At 48.2% G+C, this 19,980-nt stretch overlaps 2 protein-coding genes across 3 annotated transcripts in view; one reads left to right on the plus strand and one right to left on the minus strand.

Moving 5' to 3' along the window:
• Positions 1–3,500, plus strand: part of SLK (STE20 like kinase) — a 45,033-nt gene extending 41,533 nt beyond the window's left edge. For both annotated transcript variants that reach the window (XM_090278548.1, XM_090278550.1), the window contains one exon: positions 2,514–3,500. In XM_090278548.1, the coding sequence (XP_090134674.1) occupies positions 2,514–2,660 (147 nt within the window). In that variant the 3' untranslated portion in view covers positions 2,661–3,500. The remainder of the gene's footprint in view (positions 1–2,513) is intronic.
• Positions 3,501–8,295: 4,795 nt separating this feature from the next.
• Positions 8,296–19,980, minus strand: part of COL17A1 (collagen type XVII alpha 1 chain) — a 50,221-nt gene continuing 38,536 nt past the window's right edge. Inside the window, exons 34-50 of the mRNA XM_090278551.1 lie at positions 19,462–19,497; positions 19,123–19,203; positions 17,716–17,751; positions 17,125–17,199; positions 16,124–16,177; positions 14,212–14,337; positions 13,503–13,640; positions 12,930–13,001; positions 12,425–12,565; positions 11,680–11,769; positions 11,467–11,577; positions 10,781–10,927; positions 10,213–10,554; positions 9,509–9,646; positions 9,188–9,250; positions 8,961–9,041; positions 8,296–8,609 (exon numbers count right to left, since the gene is read on the minus strand). Of these exons, the coding sequence (XP_090134677.1) occupies positions 8,557–8,609; positions 8,961–9,041; positions 9,188–9,250; positions 9,509–9,646; positions 10,213–10,554; positions 10,781–10,927; positions 11,467–11,577; positions 11,680–11,769; positions 12,425–12,565; positions 12,930–13,001; positions 13,503–13,640; positions 14,212–14,337; positions 16,124–16,177; positions 17,125–17,199; positions 17,716–17,751; positions 19,123–19,203; positions 19,462–19,497 (1,784 nt within the window). The 3' untranslated portion in view covers positions 8,296–8,556. The remainder of the gene's footprint in view (positions 8,610–8,960; positions 9,042–9,187; positions 9,251–9,508; positions 9,647–10,212; positions 10,555–10,780; positions 10,928–11,466; positions 11,578–11,679; positions 11,770–12,424; positions 12,566–12,929; positions 13,002–13,502; positions 13,641–14,211; positions 14,338–16,123; positions 16,178–17,124; positions 17,200–17,715; positions 17,752–19,122; positions 19,204–19,461; positions 19,498–19,980) is intronic.

The raw sequence follows: 19,980 nt of genomic DNA on the forward strand, positions 1-19,980 counted from the left end.
GCTAGGTAGATGGACAGATGGGGTGGGGTGAGGCAATTTAAGTCAGCAGAGAGAGTAACTGTATAGGAATTGTAAGTAGCTCTCCATCATGGAGCTTTAGAGGCAGTGTGTGCCTCTGTGTGGGCATTAGGGAGGGAGAGGGGGAAGGAAGTACTGACAGCTTGGTCCAGAAGGTTGTCCGAAGCAGGATGGCAAGGCCATTGTGTACTATATGAATTGACAGCCTAATAAAAAAGGAATGACTTCCCCTTCTTTATCTAACCAGCTAGCCATATTTGTTATTTGCACTTAATTCCCTGCTAGCCTGGTTTGACTGGTCAGGCATTTCAGTTTTTGGTATCACTGTATGATCCTCTCTGTTTGTTAACCCTCAAACTTAAACCTTTATTTTTCTCTTGGGCTTCTTGCCTGTTATACATTTCAACCATTTCTTTCTTCTATTCACCCAATCCACAAATTACAGAAAAAAGTATTTAGCACCTACTATGTGTTAAAGGTTTCTAAAGGAGGTGAAATGACTGAGTTAGTTGATAGTGTGGCCTTTTAACTTAAACTTTAATTATTGTTAAATTCTTGAATAGATAATACATTCATGTGGTTCACAATTCCAGAGGTATGGAAGGGCAACCAGTGAGCATTCCCTGCTCTAGTTTCTTTGAACTCTTTGCAATTTAGCTTTCACCTCAAACTCCCAAGTTGAACTTTAATGGGTCACAAGTGAGTTGCTAATAACCAGATCCTGTGGCATTATCTAATTGGTCTTAGTAAAAATCTTGTTTCTTAAAATTCTCTTCTTACCTGACTTTGGTGACATACTGTCGTCTTTGTGCTCTTTATCTTTTCTTTGTCTTCGAGTCACCTGCAACGTAGACGTCTCCCAGTTTTACATCCTCAGCTCTGTCCTTCATCTCCATCTCACCTCTTCCTCTCTCTCCCGTCCCATCCACCAACAGATGTGCTCCTGTTTGCTTAACTGACGTCTAGGCTAGAAACTTAAATTATTTGTCATTTCCGTATGATACCCCACATTTAATCATAATATTTCTCTTTTCCTTATTGTCATACTACTACTTGCTTAAAATCATTCAGTACTGTCCTAATGGGCCTTCTGTTCTGGTCTCTAGTTCTCTCTCCTTTCTTCCCACTTGCCTGCCATCACCAGAAAATATATCCTCAAGAACATCTCTGGTACTGATATGGTGGTATACAAGGGGAGGACCCCCCACCCCCCAAAAAAACACCAAAAACCACAGTTATCTTCTGGAGGGTGGGCCCCTTGTAGCACAGGCTTCCCCTGCTAGGTGAGTGTTCTAGGAGCCCATCTGTATCAGTGTGCCAGCTGGTAGTGGTGTGAGAGGCTGCATTCAGCTTCAGTGAATTTTTTCTTTTTTTAAAAAATATTTTGTTGTTTATGCTAATACAATTGTGCCACTTTCTCCCTCTTTGCCACTGTCTACCCAACCCACCCCCCACTTCATAATCGGCCCCCCACTGTTGTCCATGTCCATGGGTCCTTCATACATGTTCTTTGACTAATCCCTTCAGCTTCCTTCACTCAGTCCCCACCTTCCCTTCTGCTCTTACAGCTGTCAGTCTGTTCCATGACTCTGGGCCTCTGGTTCTCTTTTGCTCATTAATTTATTTTGTTCATTAGATCCCTCTTGTAAGTGAGATCATATGCTATTTGTCTTTCACCGACTGGCTTATTTCACTTAGCATAATAGTCTCCAGTTCTAGTCATGCTGTCGTAAATAGTAGGATTTTTTTTTTGAAGACTTTAAGTGTATTTGCCTATTTCCTGATGGATGATTTATGAGTACACCTGCCCACACTGTGCTGAGTGTTCAGCAGTTTTTGATCCAAAATGGCATGACCCCTGAAGGAAAACCTTCAAAACTAAGCTTGTGCTTCATTTCTTCTGAGAAACCTTGTATTCTTCCATCTTCTTATTTTTCTTGTACCTCTACACAGCACTTATCCCTGAATCTCTTGTCCACAGAGTCATTGGTACTTCAGGTATTTATCAAGCAGTTATAATTTTCTGTATTATGGGGATGTAAAGATGAATCTGGTTTAGGTTTTACCTTCAAGAAACTTGTAGTCCATTGTGGGAGAAAAGACATGCACATCAATAATCAAATCAAGTACAGAAAGTGGTAAATTCCATGTGGGAGTGACAGATAACAGTTAATAGTAGGTGCTATCTATTGAGTAGGTAGTATGTGTTAAGTACATCATTATCACATTTAACCTCTCATAGCAACCCAGTGAGGTAGGTGATGTTATCCTACCTATTTATAGCAGAAGAATGAAATGATTCTGTAGGATGGAAAAGTTAAGTGAGCCAAGACTTGAACCTAGGGCTGTGCCTTTGATCCTAACTACTGAGCGATCTGGTCTTCTGTGGGATAATGTCCAGAGAAGTGTTTCAGGAAAATAGTTTTATCTTGGCTGTCAGAATAAATTCTATTTGTAATACCAGTACATGATTTTCTTTTTCCTTCCTTTTTAAGACACTGGAAGAAGAATTTGCCAGGAAGCTGCAGGAACAGGAAGTGTTCTTTAAAATGACCGGGGAGTCTGAATGCCTTAACCCGTCAACACAAAGCCGAATTTCCAAATTCTATCCTATTCCTAGCTTGCATTCCACTGGATCATAACAATGGGAAGCACCCTGTGGTCTGGTTTGGCTTTTAAAATATGTCATTTTGTTCTCTTCATCTTCTGCCACAGTCTACATTGGAGAGTGCACGAAGACAATCATCTGCCTCACCTTTTAAGTGTTTTTTGTTTGCCTTGTTTGTTTAGCAAAGGGAAAGGGAAAGGAACCGAGACAAACGCTGGGCCATGCTGGCTTACTAGCGTCTTGCAGTGACTCCCTAAGGTGGTTTTGTATATTAATCTTAAAAATTGTGTTCTTTAGACACTGTTACCTAAAAATATTCTTAGAGATACAATGTTTAAAGTTATTTAAAAAAAACCCTGTTATGTCACTGAGTATTAGTAAATATTGTTTTTTCTCAATGATGCCTGAATTCTATAATTGAAACTCTGCTGTAGAGAGTTGGAATAACTTTCTTTTGGTAAATCAGCTCTCATGAAAAAGCTAGGAGTTGCTCAAAATATGATACTGATTTGTTAAATACATCTATTTTATCTTTAAATAGCAACAAACTCTTAAAAAAGAAAGATTATTTCAATAATCTGTCTAAAACAATTGCCTGTTTAGGCATGAGCTAATACTCAAGGGTGCTAGTTTTATTGAGATAGTGCCTAAAACACTAAACTTCAATTGAGTCTAAAATAGGATTTCCTTGTTTGAATCAACAGGGACAAAACATCCTTAGCATTAAGCATTATTGTTTTTTAAATCTTTCCTCTATTACCATTTGATAGAAATTTTCATCCTAAAACATATGTTGTACAAAATTGGGAACAATGAAAAAAAAGGTAGCTTTTAGATATCCTAATTGGAAATGTAAAACTCAACAAATTAAAAGAAATAGCTGTCCCATCTTATTTTTTAAAATAGTACATGAGCTGATTAAATGACTTCTTCCATCTTAGCAAATTCTTTTCATGCAAAAACTCTGTCAGAAGCTTGCTAGCTCTGAGTTATATTTATAAATGTATTTTCTGAAATTGACCTTAAAAAGAGGCATTTGTTCTGAATACTTTATTAAAAACAATTAAATGAAATATTTAGGCAAATGTTGGAAGTGACTTGGTTGCTTTGAAATAAAGTCATTTATATTTTGGTTTTATTTTGTTCCATGTTTAAATTATTTACTTTGATTTGAGTGGGAAAAGCCTGAAACCTTTATCGTGTGGTTGCTGTTATGTGTAATTATTAATGAAATGCTCACTCACAGTCCCTCTTGAGGCTTAGAATTTCAAGCACGTGTCAGGTCGAACAGTATTATGAACTGTACTGTGGCGTGTGAGACAGCACATTTGTAAGTGATGCTTGCTGCCTGCCATTTGCAACCTATTCTCTTTTAAGAGTACTAGGTACCAAATTGTACAAGTTTCAGTTTTTGTTATTACATTTGATGTCGATGAGAAATTTAAATGTAACTGTGGGAACTCTTATCATATTAAGAAAATGTAAACATCTGTAGCACTTTCTTGCAGTTAATTTGAAAACTTTGAATACTGAACCTTATTTTGTCAGTGGTTTAGATGATTTAAATGCATGTGTGATTTTCATTTTGTAATTGTTTTGACAAGCATTATTTACTTGGACAACATTGTAGGTAGCCTTAACTTCTGGCCAAGTTTGTTTTTTATATAAATATATATGTATATACATGTATATATATACACACACACATATTATATATGGTTGTAAATTCATACACTTATCACATGAATGTGTTACTGTATACAGAACTCCTTCAATGCTTTATTCTCAAATGCTGGGTTGAAAAATGTTTTGAAAGCCTTTTAAAAATATATATCTTTATAAAGTAATATTCAGGATGATGATGGAAATTGTTTATATTATGATAAAAATGACAGTATAAAGTTACTTAGTGTATTTAATGATTTATTTTAAGAGGGAGAGAAGAGGAAGGTTCTCAAACCACTTTCCTCTTTGAAATTTTCAGGTTATTGGCTTTTAAAAAGTTAATACTTTAGGCAGTGACATTTTTTCAGTATCATTTAAGTGATGTTCTGTGTGCTGAATCATTTGTGGCACAATTTCATTTGATTTGAATCTTTGATTCTTTTTATTTCTTTCAACTTGACATTCAGAGTATTGAGTAAAGGAAAGAGGCTCAGAGTAGAATGGGTGACACCCTGGTAAGTTTATTTTCAACTGCTGCATCTCCCTTCACACTGCCCCGTGGATTCAGCATTTAGCTTGAGCCCTGTATCAAATATGACCATATTCTTGTGGGCGTAGGACTACAAAATGATTGCATATACAGAGGTGAAACATTCATTTTAATGCTTAAAGTTACATAAATATTTTCAAAAAGTGTTTTGTTATAGAATATGCTGTTTGTACCCATCCCTGCCTACTTTTTAGACCCTGTATTCAAATAGATAATAGTGCTCTTTCTTGCATGAAGCGTAGATGGGGAGTGGGGGAGGGGTCCAGATGTCTTTGAAATCAAAGAATACAGTCAGATCCATTCCTGATTTGGTTTTTGTTGCTGTGGCAGAATGTGCTATGAAACGCATAAAAGAAATTCTTTGTATGTGTACCCCAATTACTCACCCTCCCCTCTTCTCCCTGCGTGCTGTGAATACACCAGACCGCCACTCTTCTGCAGGTCTGGCTTGTGAGTTTGTTGCACCAGGTTGCCTTTCCTAGTCCTGTCAATCCGCAGTTGGGTGTGAATTGCTGAATTAGTTGCTATTCTGTACAGAGTCACAATTAAGCTTTTTCTTACCCTTTTCTATGGGGAAGCCGTAGGGTGGGTAAGGAAGAAACGGAGTGCTTATACTTGGCTGAAAATATTAGAACTTTCCTCTGACAGGATACAGCAAATAGTAATTAAATATAAACCAGAACCAGAGCTACCTCTAAGTAGTGTTTCCTCAAGCACAAAGCTCTCAGGCATATGAGACCCACGCTAATGGAGGGTCTCTGATTTCTTGAGCATCAGCGAGTTTCAGAAGTGACTGTCTTTTGTACTCTTTTAGGTTCCTTTGTAACTACACACTTTTTCCCATTCCACACTGTGCTTAAATGACAAAGTCTCTTCTGAGAAGCCAAATTTTGTCAAATGATTAGCTAGAGATAGTGTTGATTAGAGGAAAACCTAGAACTGAGGTGAAAGAGGAGAGTTAGTTCTAGTCCTAATAGTCTTCTCATTAAATAAATCAATTCTTTTCGGGGAAATGATCTTTTATAGGAAATGGGATATTTTAAATGCTTTTCTTAAGTTGAAGGCACAAGATTTAATGCCTCTATTGTTGCTTTTCTGTGGCTGACAGGTTTTGATATAGCTTTAAAATGTCTGCTAAGCTTTGGATAGAATGTTATACCAGTTTTAAATGTTGGCTGCAGCTTTTTGTGATCCTCTGATTTGCAGTGTAATAACTTCACAAGCTAAATTTTCAGAAAGCATTTTGTTTCAGATTATGCCTCTTGTCTACTTGGGAGCAATGTGTCCTTTCAATCATGGGATTGACAAATGAAAAATAAAAGATTTCTTAATCTATGTTGAGAAGCTGTCTTTTATTGAGAACCATTGAAACTGAGTTGTCACACATGAGAACATTTCACGGCTTTGTCTGGTCCTGGTTATATTTTAACAGTCGTAGTCCTCCCCATCACCTGACCCTCTCAGATTTATCAGTGGTGCTTGAAATATTTCCACTAACCTATGTATATGTACATGTTTTGTATTTCCTTTTTTTCCCCTTGGGAAGGATTATTTTTCTCACCAAACATTTCACAAGCCATATGACCTCGCTTTTGCTAAAAATAACCTCTTTTTGTCATTGATAATGTTCATACAAGTTTCAGCAGACACTAAGCAGCGTCATCAGGCAAGTGTTCGGCTTGGCTGGAGGGAGACAAAGCAAAGCATGTCACTTTCTAATCCAGGACCATTGTACACTATTGAGCTTGTTTTTAACCCCCCCCCCCTTTTTTTTTTAATAGAAATAAAAGAGGCTCAGAGTCCTTGCCATCCAGCTGAGGACACACATCTGCCCATGTTTTTCCTGGGTTCTGTCTGGAGAAGGTAAGCAGGTTTGGACTTCTACGTATTTCACGTGGCCTTAGAACTCTGTGGAGACTTGGAAAGCTTAGAAAGGTAAGTAGGGGAAAAACTCGTATGTCTGATTAATGAAGATAAGAATCATTAAAGGGGATATAATACTTGAGCCCTTGAAGCTATTATAAAACTAAATAGACTCAGACTTGAGGTAAAACTAAAACATTAAAAAGGCACGTCATTTATTATATACAATAAGTTTTCATTAGAAAGTAAGAAGTTGTTTGAAATTCTGAAGGCCTTTTGAACTCATTTTTAAAGAATGCCTGTATTGAGAGCAGGTAACTAACGAGATGTGCTAAAGGAGGCCAGCAGACCGTGTGGAATGCTGGGTGCTTGACTGGTGGCTGCTGCTAGTACTTGTTTGATACGGTGGAATTAGCGTTGTGTTTTCCCAGGAAAACATGTGAGATACTCAGGAGAGGCCATGTGAGAAATAAACAGTCCAGTCTTTTAGAAGAATAGAGGCATAGATTTCATTTAACTCCACTTTGAATTATCCAGCAATTGAGAGAGTTTGTAACAAATTCAAAAGTTGGCCCAAGGGTAGTCTCTTAAATTTGCATGTCTGATTTTACTGTGCATTTCTGTGGGGCATTTGATGTTTGTTTTTCCTTCATAGGCACTTTGGTATTCCCTATTACTTGCTCTGCAATTATAAGTACTTTGCCCAGGGGGTAAATCACTACATGAATTGAAAGTAATTTTGTCGCTCATCCATTGTGTATGTGCTTATTTCAAGTAACTTATGCTTAGGGATCGTAATTTCCCAAATTGAATTCTTCTGTTACAGATAAAGGTCTCCATGATTAAACAGAATGCCAGAAACCGTGTCCCAGAATATTGTGTTTGTAATAGTGTCAGAGTCAAACCTAAAATATTTTCTTTCCTTCTTCTTAACTTGGGTTAGATGAATCACATTGCACATAATATTAAAAAAGGGAAAAAAATCCTTTAATTGGAAATTTTACATTTGAAATAACTTTTCATCTAATAGACCACATTAATGTTTTTAAACATTGAAAAGGGCTTTAAAAACCAGCTGCACCCAGTCCCCAGTGCCATGTCCTAAGTGCAGAACAGAGGTGACACTTCTCCCAGCAGCAGGTCTGTTTTCCCTCCTCCTCCTCCTGCCCCTCACCCTCTTTTCCTGTTCCCTGCAGATCATAGCTACAATCAAACAGACCTTCTAAGCAAGTGGGAACATGACATGTAGTGAGAAATAACTATTAGAAACCCTGTCGCCACCTTCAGGGGAAGGGGATTTCTTAACTTTTTCAGTTGCAAGAGTTGCTTTTTTAGCCAACTCTTCTGTGACGAGAGAATGCAGAGTGAGCAGGGTCGAGGAAGGAGCTGATAGCACAGCTGTAAAGCATTAGCTGGACGCACCGCCATCAAGCGTCACCCCAGGAAGGCGCCCCACCCCCACCCCCATCTACCCTTTTTCTGGGCTCATCTTTAGACAAAGCTCAGGGACTCCTGAGCCAACTCCTGTGTACCTGGCTTTGCTGGGCTGGGGCTTGAACTGAGTGTTAAGCCAGGCGCTCTGGTCTAGGTAGTGGAGGAGTCTGTCTGCTGCTCCAACACCGCAACTGCTCAAGTCTGCCCAGCAAAGCTGTTTCCCATTGTGTGTCTGAATTATTTATACATGTATATATTGCTTCAGACTAAAACGAGTGTTCTAGTTGACTGTCTGGCTGTGCTGTTGTCTGTGGGACATTGAGACTCCAGCTTTCACCCTTTGGAGAAATTTTGACCTGAGAACCCCATAAGCCATCGGGGGAACTGGTCAGGGGCTGTTCTGCCAAGGGCAGCCGGCTCATGGCTTGGTGGCGAGACTTCTCTTTCTCCGCCCAACATAGACTTGGTCACCTGAAGATTAGAAAATGAAAGGAAGTTAAAAAATACCTTGTGGCCTGTGGGGCCTTTAACTTGGGCAATGATGGCAACTGTGGCTACTTGCAAAACTGGCTTGAAAAATAAACTCTTGTAAGAGGATCACTTTATTTAAATTGTTTACCCTACTTCATCACCACATTGGTTCTCCTTTTCCCCCCTGCACTGGCAGTCTCTTTCCTTTCTCCCCCGCTGTCTGATTGTTATGCAGATTATGTTGTTGGCAGGGTCTGCCATTAGTCATTGGCATTTGCCTTAATTTTTCAGGCTTGCTGTGGAACAAATCTGCCTCTCAGTACTCCAGAAACTGTAGCAGCAGCAGCTTACCTCTGTCTCCTTTTTCTCCCTTGTGTCCTTGAGGGCCAGGTGGCCCAGGCCGGCCAGGTGGCCCCACAGGGCCCCTCTCACCTAGGAGGAGAGATGGGTGCAGCATAAGCCAGGAGCCGGGGCCTGGAGGAGGGGCACAGAGCCCAGTATAGCACCAGTGAGGGAGCTGCTTTTGAGCACGAGGTTGTCACGCAGGCTCCTGGTGGCTGTTTCCTGCCCCTGCTTACCTTTGGGTCCTGGGATGCCCATTTCTCCCTTCTGCCCAGGGGGTCCTGAAATGGCTCCATAAGCTGCAAGGGGAAAAACTGGCCTTAGACTAGTAGTCACCCCGAAGCTGGGAGATAAAGCGATTTGCTCAAAGTGACACACATAGGTAGTGGTAGAGTCTGGGTGTGTAAGAGGAAAACAAAGTTTAGAATCTGTCAGAGTTTTAGCTTCTCAAGTGTTAGTAATGAGGTGTTCCAGGAGACTGGTTTCTATGGAGCAGGCTCTGTATGAGGCTATGCAGCAAGCTGCGTGTTGGGAAAGCAACCCGGGGAGGCTCTTACTTCGGAAGAAGTCCATGAGGTCCGCAGTCACATTGCTGTAGGCAGAGAAGACCTTGCTGACACCGGGCGGCCCCTGGGGCCCGGGCCGGCCTGGCGGGCCCTGGACTGTGTATGCCATTCCTTGCAGCAGGCCTTGACCTGTGGAACACGGAAATGTGGGCACACCCTTCACTGTGGGGAGTACAGCTCCCAATGCTGTTAGCCTAGGTTACGTGCGGGGTGGGGGTCAGGGGGAGGTCTGCAGCTCCCTTGTCACCCCCTGTTAAGTGGTGCTGGTCTCTGCTGCAGTGGGCTTTCATCAGAAGCTTTTGCCTGCATCACTGCACCCATAAAAGCTACAGGGAGAAAGGGCTTTTTAAAAAGTCAACGCCTTCCCTCAGCCCCAGCAGAAACTGTCCTTGTCATCAAGACTTCTGAGACCCACACAAGTTAGTCGGAAAGCCAAGTACGAAGACTCCAGTGTTCTCTCTCCCTTGCGGCAGAGGTTCCAGTCCCAACTGGGCCCCTTGAACTAATAAGCCGGGTGAGAATTCAGTTGGGGCCTCCTGTCTTTAGTCCCTGTCCATATGATGGCAGAATTGTGGGGCTCACAGCCTAGGTGCTCCGAAAATGAGAGGGTGGGTTTCTGGAGCCTAGATGTGGAGGTGCTCATGTGCTCCCGCTTCCCCCAACCCCAACACTGAGGCCTAAATCTCCCAGCTTACGCTGTAAGCTCTCGGACACCCGGACAGCCAGCTCGTTGTAATCGAGAACTCCAGCAAAACCGTTCCCGAACAATCCGCTGTCAACACCATACATGCCACCTGCTGCTGCCCCATAGCCTCGGCCCAGGCCTCCATCCGAGCCAAAGGCTCCCCCTTCTCCCAGGGAGCCTCCGCTAGTTCCTCCTGTGCCCGAGGAAGAGCTGTAGGAGGTGTCCCGGCTGACCAAGGAGCTGCTACTCCGACTGTAGGAGCCATCCATGGACCCCAGGCGGCTGTCCCCAGGGGGTCCCTGGGGCCCAGGAGGGCCTGGGGGACCCACGATGAAGCTGCGCACGTCAGGACCTGTGGGGAGGAAGCCGCATTAGTGGGAGCTCAGGTCTGGGTTGGAAGAAAGAAGTGGGAGTTAAGGGGTCTCTCTCAGGGTCTCAACACTTCTAAGCAGGATTGCACCATCTGGGAAGAAACTGGGCTCTCCCTGACTAGTTCCTTTACCTTCTGCTCCCCTGCCAGGGAGAAGCATGGGCTGGAAAGGGGGCCTACGAGGGACAGCAATGTTAGTGGCACCTACTTGTCAGGTAGCTAATCAGTTCACTCCGGAAGCTGTCGGTGTTTTCAGCTGCGTAGGTCGTCAGTGCTCCTGAGACACCTGGGGGTCCTCGAGGGCCTGGGGGACCCGGAGGGCCTGGGGGGCCTGGGACGGAGGACAAGCCAGCAGCTGAGCAGGAGGCAAGAGAGGAGAAAGGTAAGTGGCCGCCCTCTCAGGAATGCTGAATTTCCGGCTCAGGGCCCCATGTGGTTCTCTCTTGGAAGGGAGGGGACGAAGAGGGCACAGCTGACACCCAGAGCACCACCAGGGAATGACTGCCCCCCCAGTGGCCCCCCACTCCCAGTTCGGAGCCGTGTTCAGCCCAGCTCCTATCCCCTCCGCTTCTGCCCTTCTGCCGTTGAGAGGGGGAGCCCTGCCTTGACTCCTGGTCGCACTGAGGACACACTCGCTGGCTCCCCAGCTGTCTAAGGGCTGCACCTGGGAGCCCTGTCTCTCCCCACGTTGTGTGCTGCCATGCTGCTGGGCCGAAAGCACCTCCCAGCTCGTATGTCCCTCTCCAGGGCCCGGGGCCCAGCCCCGCGCACGCTGCAGGAGGACTTGATAACAGGCGAAGGGGCCCAACCCCACAGCGGCCCGTACGAAAGCCCATGGAGCCCCACGCCCAGGCCGCAGCCTCTGCCCTCCTCACCCTGCTCCCCACGACTTACTGTGCAGGTAGGAGGAGAGATCCTCCATGCTGATGCTGGACCATGCGTTGCCTGGGAGCCCTGGGGGCCCGGGGGGCCCAGGGGGCCCAACGATACCTCTGAATTCAGACCCTGAGATGCCAAGGACAAGCAAGGATTTGATCATGGCCTGGGCCAAGGGGCTTTGCCTTCCATCTTGAACCACTTGGACAGCTGTCCCCTGCTTAGCCTTACCTTGCAGCATGGAGAGGAGCTCCTCGTAGGATGTTCCCGGCAAGCCAGGGGGCCCTGGGGGGCCAGGACGCCCAATGCTGATTCCAGTATCTGAGACACAAAATCCCAAGGTGTGATGGATTTAGAGCAGATAGGGAAAGGCAGATGGAAAGACCCTGTAACAGGGCAAGCCAGAAAAAAGCAATGTAAACGGAAGTGGGGGGCCAGAAAGGGAAAAGGCAGCAGGAGGGGACAGGCAGAAAGAGGAACGCGGAGATAAAATCCCAGGTAAGGACACCAAGGAGGGGTGTCGGGTCCTGGGGAAAGCATAGGTCAGAAAAGGGCCCATATCCTTCATCCTGCTGGGTGTGTTTGCAACTAAAGAGCAGTGTATGTGCGTGTGTGTGTAGTGAGTGTGTGTACAGAGAAGTGTGGGTTGTGTGTATAGAGATGTGTATAGTGTGTGCATAAAGAAGTATGTATGTGTGAGTTGTGTGTACATGTAGAGTGGGTGTGTGTGTATAGGGAAATGTGTGTGAGTTGTATGCAAATTCTGTGTAGGATGGTGCCTAAGACACTGGTTTTGGCTTCCTTTGCCAGGCTCCTTGATCTGCTCTGGGCCCACGGGTTTGAATGCCTTTCATTCCCTCTGGGTTTGGTGGAGCCTAGCAGGAGAGGTTCAGTGGGCCGTTTCAGGGACGCTCAGCCCCATGTCCTCATCCCAGGCCGTCCTGACCACCCTTGCCTGCAAAGGACAGACACTCACTCGACATGTAGCTGAGGATGCGACTGCTCAGCTCTGCGTAGTCCAGAGACTGGAGGGACCAGTCTCCACTGGCTCCGGGGGGACCGGGGGGGCCTCGAGGGCCCACCAAGTACTGGCGTAGATACTGACGCACGTCATCCCCTGAAAGGAAAGGGTGCATTAGCGTGGGCCCACCGAGGCTGCGGGACAGCCGCAGCCTGGTCTCCCATACAGACTGGCTGCCGAGTAACATGTGTGGCTTTGGTTCTCAGACCCACAGGGGACTCAGCAAGATGACAGGTATCTGAGGGGGCACCTGCCTGGTTGGCTGGCATTGGGAGGGGAGATTTGCTGCCCGCATTCCAGTCGGTGGTTGGGAGCAGCGAGGGGGTGGTTCATTGTCCTGAAGGACCGCCTCCCCTTTACAGCCCCCACAAGGCTCAGAGGGACACGATGTGACTGACAGGGGTGGTCAGGAGAAGGCAAATGGGCACCCCTCCCCTCCAGTCCGTGGCAGGAGACTCACGCTGTAGCGCAGCCAAGATATCTTCCGAGGTGATGGAGACAGATGACAATGAGCTGATGCTGTGCCCTGAAGCTGTCAGGAGGGAAATCTGGGGTTACCTGTGTATCTGGACTGAAGCAACACCCCATCACTCCCAAATCACAAAGACCCGGTCAACTGGCTGTTTCCATTCAGGGGAGATGAACCAAGAGGGGCATTAGGAGGCTATTTTTAAATCATGAAAAGGTCAAGCATTATTTTTGCTTTTGTTTAATAAGAAATGCAGTTTGATGTCAAGGATATGCTTTAGCCTAAGACCTACGAGATCCTGCCAGCCCAAGGGATCCCATTCACCTATTTAGGACACATCCGTCACCCACCACAGGAAGGCTCGCCAAATGTAGCTCTGCAGTGTTTCCTCCTCTGAGCAAACCCTTTCAGAAGCTAGCTTCCCGTGGCCCGATTACCATGAGTTCAGACTTGAATGTCATGCTCAGAAGACAGGCAAAGCCAACAGCAAATGAAGAGACAAGGTTCCAGGAACAAAAGTGGGCCCTGGGGGGAAGGGACATTTCAGGGGCGGGAGAGGCTTACTCTGTAAGTAGCTCACGACCAGGCTTGCCAGCTCCGCGTAGTCGAAAGTCTCACCCCTGATGGTGGTGACAGGCCCGGGAGGACCAGGAGGGCCTGGGGGACCCTGAACTCCAGAGAGATGAGACCTAAGACTGTCACCTGCCAAGAAAGAAAAAGCAAGGTCAAACCTGTCCCCGAGTGGGCATGTCCTCCCCATGGAGGTGACCTGAAGCACTTGAGGAAATGCCTCCCCCACCCCACACACAGGCCCAAGGTAGGGCCAGCTGGGAGCCTAATGTCTCGTTACAGATGGAGAAACTGAGACCTGTGCTGGGTCAGGAAGTACTCGAGGGCTGTGGACCAACAAGATGAGTCAGTCCCCCACCTGACAAAGCTCTGGTGCTCACATCTGCGAAAATCACACATGTCCATGAGGAGCACAGGGATGGGGTCCGGGGAGTGCACATGTGAAAGTGTAAGCATGTAGCTGTGCATGCATGTGGACAGCATGTGCACATGTGAGTCTCCACGGGGGTGCGGCTGAGGGCATATGTGTGGGCAGCTAGAAGGCAGGAGGTCATGGATCTGCTGTCTCAGCTTCAGGGGTGGAAGACCTGGGCCTGGCTGTACAGATTGCTCACCTCCCGCCCACACAGATATACATGCGCATGTGTGCACGCACACGCAAATGCACACGCACACACACCCCAACGCTGACCCCAGCACTCACTCTGCAGGTACTCAGAGATGTATTGTTGGACCTCCAGGCCGGAGCTGCTGAGGGAGCCCGGGGGCCCAGGGGGCCCGGGTGGGCCTGGCGGGCCTGCCATGGACATGGTGCTGGATGATGACTCCCCTGGAAGAAAGCAAGCCTCCTGAGCTGGTTTCCGCACGCTCGGGTCAGGCACCGCTCCCACAGTCTGCGGTGGGGAGGGCCTCAGTAGGAGAGAGGACAGTGTCAAAGAGAAGGGCCCCCCAAAAAGAGAGGAAGGGAGTGCCTGCAGCAGCCACTGTCTGCAAGAGCTGGGAGCGCTCCAGGCCGAACCCTTGCCCCCCTCCTTTGGCAGCCCGCTCTCTGACCCAGAATCTCTCTCTCTCTGAGCACCAGCTCCCACAGCCAGCCCTGGCTCTGACTTTCGACTTTCATCATTGGTGCTTTTAGTCATCTTTACAAGCAGGGCTCTTCCCTCCTGCCCTCACTAACAGGTCACCTCCTTAAGGTAGCTCCAAGACCCCAGCATGGGGAAAGTGCCTAATCAACCCCGAGTCAGGGATAAGGGGACAAATGAATGCATGATGAGTCCGTGTTCTCATTCACCTGGCCAGCCTCGCTGGAAGAAGGGGAGCCAAACTTCGGTCCCCTGTGGCACTTACCTCCAGGGGGACCACCAGGCCCTGGGAATCCGTGATCACTTGGAATCCCAAACAAGAAGCCCTGTTTGCATCACCTTCCCTTATCAGCATGTGGCTCAACAGTTAGCTGTTTCATGCCTGTTTCTGCAGCGACACCACAGTCTCCCTTTGGGCAGAGGCTGTGTGTCCCCACCGCCCCGGTGCTTCCTCCTCCAGCTGCTGCTTTCTTCATCCTCTTTCCCCCACAAGGTTTCAGCAGCAACAAGTACATGCTGCTCACTCGCCTGGCTTCGGGAGCCAGCCTTACTCCTGCTCCTCACTGCCTTTTTGGCCGCTCCCTTACTGACCTTTGTCACCTTTGGGGCCTCGGGGACCAGGTGGGCCAGAGAAGATCTTTGCAGAGGAAAGAAATAGCTGTGACTGTGGACACCGTGACTTTGTGAGGGAGCAGGACCTAACACAGTGTTCATCGTACTGTAGATTCTCAATCAATGTTCATCAAATGGATAGTTGGATGGGTGGATGGATGGATGAATAGATAGAGGTGGACAGATTGATGGATGGGTGGGTGGATGGATTTCCTACCAGGGAGCTCTGGGCTACCTGCTCTATGAAGTTATTGAAGTTTGTTTCTGTGTTGTACTAGCAGCATTTCTCATTTCATGTCCTGCTAACTTTATCAGACCTGGGTTCCGGGCTCCTCAGGGGCAGGACTGGTTCCCTCCTCAGGCTACCAGGGTGGCTGACTTATCATCATTTACCCCCTGTACATGTGGCAGGTGACATGGAATTTATGTGCACACACCCCGGTAGAGAGTCAGGAGGAAGCATGGCGTGCGGGTCAGGAAGACCCAATGCCCGTGGCCGCGGGGTGGGTGTGGACTGCTTAGGGCTCAGGTGGAGAGCCTGTGTGACTTTACTCCACTACATTACCTGAGCTAGAAAGGAGAGACCCTGGTGGGCCTGGAGGACCTGGTAAGCCTTGCGCTAGAGAAGAAGACCCTCAAGATTAATTAATGCCAGAGGTGGATCTGGAGGAGAGAAAGTGGCAGGGAGGCCCTTGCCCAACAGCCAGCCCAGGAGAAGCCTGGACTCTGGGTGCCATTGTCTTGTGCCTCCCCCCTGCTGGGCCTCAGGGTCCCCGTGGGCCTGGGACAGAAGGTTCTGCAGAAGACAGCGAGGAAGAGGCAATGCGGAACGTAGGAGCAGCCCCTGGCTTCCTTATTTAGTACCCCGAGTCCCCTGTGCTCCATGATTCCCCTCCTTTCAAAGAGCCCTGAGATGCTCACCTGGTGGCCCAGGTGGTCCGGGTGGGCCTGGGGGACCTCGTAAATCCAGACCCTCTGTAGAGAGAAGGAAACAAATGAGCAAAAGCTGACACGGGCTGCTGTCCGCCAGCTTCTCCCCTCAGCGAGATCATCGGTGCAAAGCACCCGGGCTATCCTCACAGCCCACACCGCAGGCCCTGGGCCATGGCACGCAGCCCTCCAGCACCCCCTCTGCCGGGTGTGCCCTTGCTCAGAGGCAGGGCCGGCTGCGCTGAAACTCCCCGAGAGCTGCTACGGGCCTGTCGAGTGCTGGGTGAGAACAGGGCAGCAGTGTCAGAGACCCCGAGCTCAAATCCCCGCTCCACCACTTCTAGCTGATGACTTTGGGCAAGTTCTCAACCCTTTTCAGCAACAGCTTCCTCCTCTGTAAACCAGAGGTGTACGGCCTACGCCCCAGGAGCCTTGTGAAGACTCAGCGGGATGCCAGGGCTCAATGTCATCACATGCGGCCCCTGGGCCAGGGCTGGCTGTCATCTTTGCTGTTCAGCTGTCCTGATGCCCAGGTGCTGAGCTGGGGGCCCAGCAGCATCTCCGCCTGGGCTCTTTCAAGGACTTTGGGAGCAGGAGGACCTAGGAGTCCACTCTCCCAGATCAGGCCTGAGGTTGAGAACCCACAGACCCTTGTCATGTGTCCCAGTGCGTAGGGGTGCAGTCCGCCTGGCAGCGACACTAACAGTGTCTGGCTCCCTCGGGGGCCCTGCATGACCTGGGTCCTTGTGGGGTCCGAGAACCTGACAGCTTCCCAGCCCCAGTGGATGACCGACCCCCACCCCCGCTCCCCCCACAGCTGACAGAGCTGCGGCTTTTCCCTCTGGGTTGGCACAGCATTCTGGAGGAACCGTCATCCTCACGCACAGCTGGGGCTCCAGGTACTCACTGGTGTGGCAGCCACAGGCCCCAGTGTGCCGACTCCCCCTGCCCCGCCCCCAAGACACCTGCCCTGGAGAACATGGGGCACTCACGAGCAGAGAGGACCTCGGAGATGGAGCTGCTGCTGGTGAACGACTCCCCAGCAAGCCCTTGCTCCCCTCGCGGGCCTGCGGGGAGACACAGAGTCATGGAGGACGCCGCGGGCAGCGGTCCCCTGGAGAAGGATGGCAGCGGCCCGGCGCCTGGGCCATGGCAGGTCAGAGGGGTGACTACAAACTGTCTTGCCAGCCAAGAAACAGCCCGGGAGCAGTGCATTGGCTTTTACTGAGCCTGGCTGTCTTTTCGGTATTTGAATAAATCTCTATAAACGGTGGTGCGATTAACAGGGGCCTGGTCACAAGAGGCCCAAGGCCTGTGAAAATAGCTGAGCTTGACCTTGACTGGGTGGCTGCAGAGCTTCAGTTCCCTGTCCAGAGGACCCCTGACTCCTCAGAGACATGGAAGGGGCTGAGAGCAGGTGTCTCCCCTTGCAGCTGAGGCTTCATGTCACACGCCCCCCACCCCTGCCCCACTGCCCCGATGCATGTCTCTAGCTTTGTTTACAGATCGGGCCCAAGTCCAGCCTGGGAAGGAAGGCCCCCCAATAGAGGCCACGGTCACGTGTTCTTTCAGGTATGACATACCTTGCTGTCCTGGGAGACCAGCAGGGCCAACGGGGCCTGGAGATGGGGTTGGGGAAGAAAGGGCTTTGTCAGAGTTCTAGAAAGAGCTGAAGAGAAGGCAAGTCCTGAGTACACCCGTGGCTCCTCACACGGCATGGAGATCAGCTTGCTCACTGGAGAGCAGTAAACCATCAGAGACCAGCCCTGTCATCCATCCCAATGAGAATTCCTCTCTCTGCCAGGCACTGGGCCCCTGGACGGGCAGGACCGCCCTTTCGGACACTGTCCTTCAAGAATCAGGGACTTCTAAATGCCCCCATCGTCCCCTCTCTTGCTGGAACTTATCAGGAGGGAAGGTTGGTCTATACTTGCATTGGTCATGTTAAATCATGTACATCATTTACATGTGAACATTAAAATAATTAAAGAACAGATACAGCCAACCCTTGACCAACCTAGGGGTTAGGGACCCTGACCCTCTGTGTAGTTGGAAATTTGCGTGTAACTTTTGACTTTGCAGAAACTATAACTTCTAATAGCCTGCTGTTGACTGGAAGCTTTACCATTTATATACATATTTTATATGTTATATGTATTCTATGCTATATTTGTACAATAAAGTAAACTAGAGAAAAGAGATTATTATTAAGAAAATCATAAAGTTTGAGAGTTTTTTCGCAAGTTGTCACAAATCTCCAAAAATTTTTTTTCCAATATATTTATTGGAAAACATTTGTGTATAAGTGAACCTGTACAGTTCAAACCCATCTCTATAGCAAAATAACAGGTATTTTGGAAAAATAAGAAAAAAAGTATCACCTATAGTTCTTTAACTTGTAACATTTTATTTCTTTCCAGCATGTTTTTGCATCTTGTAAAAATACTGTTGCAACCTCAGAGCACACGTCATAGAACATTCTGCTCTTTTAAATAACACTATTTTCTCCTAACACCTTCCTTTTAAGTGCTCATATTTTTGTAGTGATTCCATTTTTGCTGGACTATTTGGGGACATTTTCTTCAAATAGATCCCTGGCATTTTTGTTGTCCTTAATGCATATTATCAAATTGTTTTCCAAGGGGAAACAATCTGAAGACCAAGTGCTCTAACTGGTCACACACTGGCTCTGGAGGCAGGACCTGGGCCAAACCCTGATTTTGCTACTTCTTAGCTGAGAGACCTTGGGCAAGTCATTCACAAGCTGGAGCCTCCGACAATGCCACGGACACTCTAGAAGCAAAGCCTTTGCAGGGCATGGGACACTTGCTGGTGTGGGAGGAGGGCTCCGTAGGCTGTCTGGGAGTGGGATTTCTCAGCTCCCCCTTACTCTCATCCCCTGCGCTTCAGGATTTGAGCAAATATTGTTATAGTCGAATGCAATCTAGACGTGCTGCTGATTTGGGAGCAAAGTAAGAAAACGGACTGACCTGGGACACCTGGCGGTCCTGTGGGTCCCATGGGTCCGGGAGGTCCTGGGGGACCTGGGACAGTGAGAGTCGATGATCCCTCTGGAAACAGAAGACACATGGAACACTGAGCCCACTCTTCTGGCTCAGAGGTGCTGGGACCCAGGGTGGGCTGAGTCAGCGCCTCTTGCTCTCATTACTTCACAGCTGCCCCCACAGCCTTGCTGCCATCCCAAGGAGCCCAGCCCCGCATCCTGCCCAGAGCACCCAGTGCACAGACTGGTGCTTCTTGGAGGGTGCAGAGGCAGAGCCAGAGCAGACGCCCGGGACGGGAGAACACCCAGTGCAGGGCCTGCCTACCTGCAGTGACGATCCTGCCTGGAGCTCCTGGCTCACCTGGGAGGGGAGAAGGAGGAGAGTGGTTGTTCCCAGGGTCAATTAGTGGCCCGATAAATCACTCCCAAGGCTGCTGATTGCCTTTGAGACCCACTCCTGGGCCTCTAACCCGCAGGCTAACGGCATTTTAATGAACTGAGGGGAGCGTTCGGGATGCATTAAGCACCAGTCTCTGCACTAGAGACCCTGGAGGCTGGTGTATCAATCTTCCTGGCTCACATTAGCTTTTAGAAGAAGCTGTGACTCCCCGAAGGGGCTTTGTGGGTGGATGTTGAAGAGTTTGCCTTTCAGGGAAGCCAGAGCGAGGCTGACCCGAGTCACTCCCAGCCCCACTCCCACATTCTCTTCTTCCACAGTGGGTGTCACAGGATCTTCCTGGGGATGGGCTTGGGTGGGAAAAGCCCTGAGAGGTCAAAGGACAGAGGCATGAGCCTTCTGGGTAGAGCCTGGCTCCAGGGTGCCCCGAGAGATGTTGGTTTCCTG

Source organism: Furipterus horrens, unplaced genomic scaffold, assembly GCF_987537825.1.
Source record: "Furipterus horrens unplaced genomic scaffold, mFurHor1.1.pri manual_scaffold_5, whole genome shotgun sequence".
Taxonomy (NCBI): Eukaryota; Metazoa; Chordata; class Mammalia; order Chiroptera; family Furipteridae; genus Furipterus; species Furipterus horrens.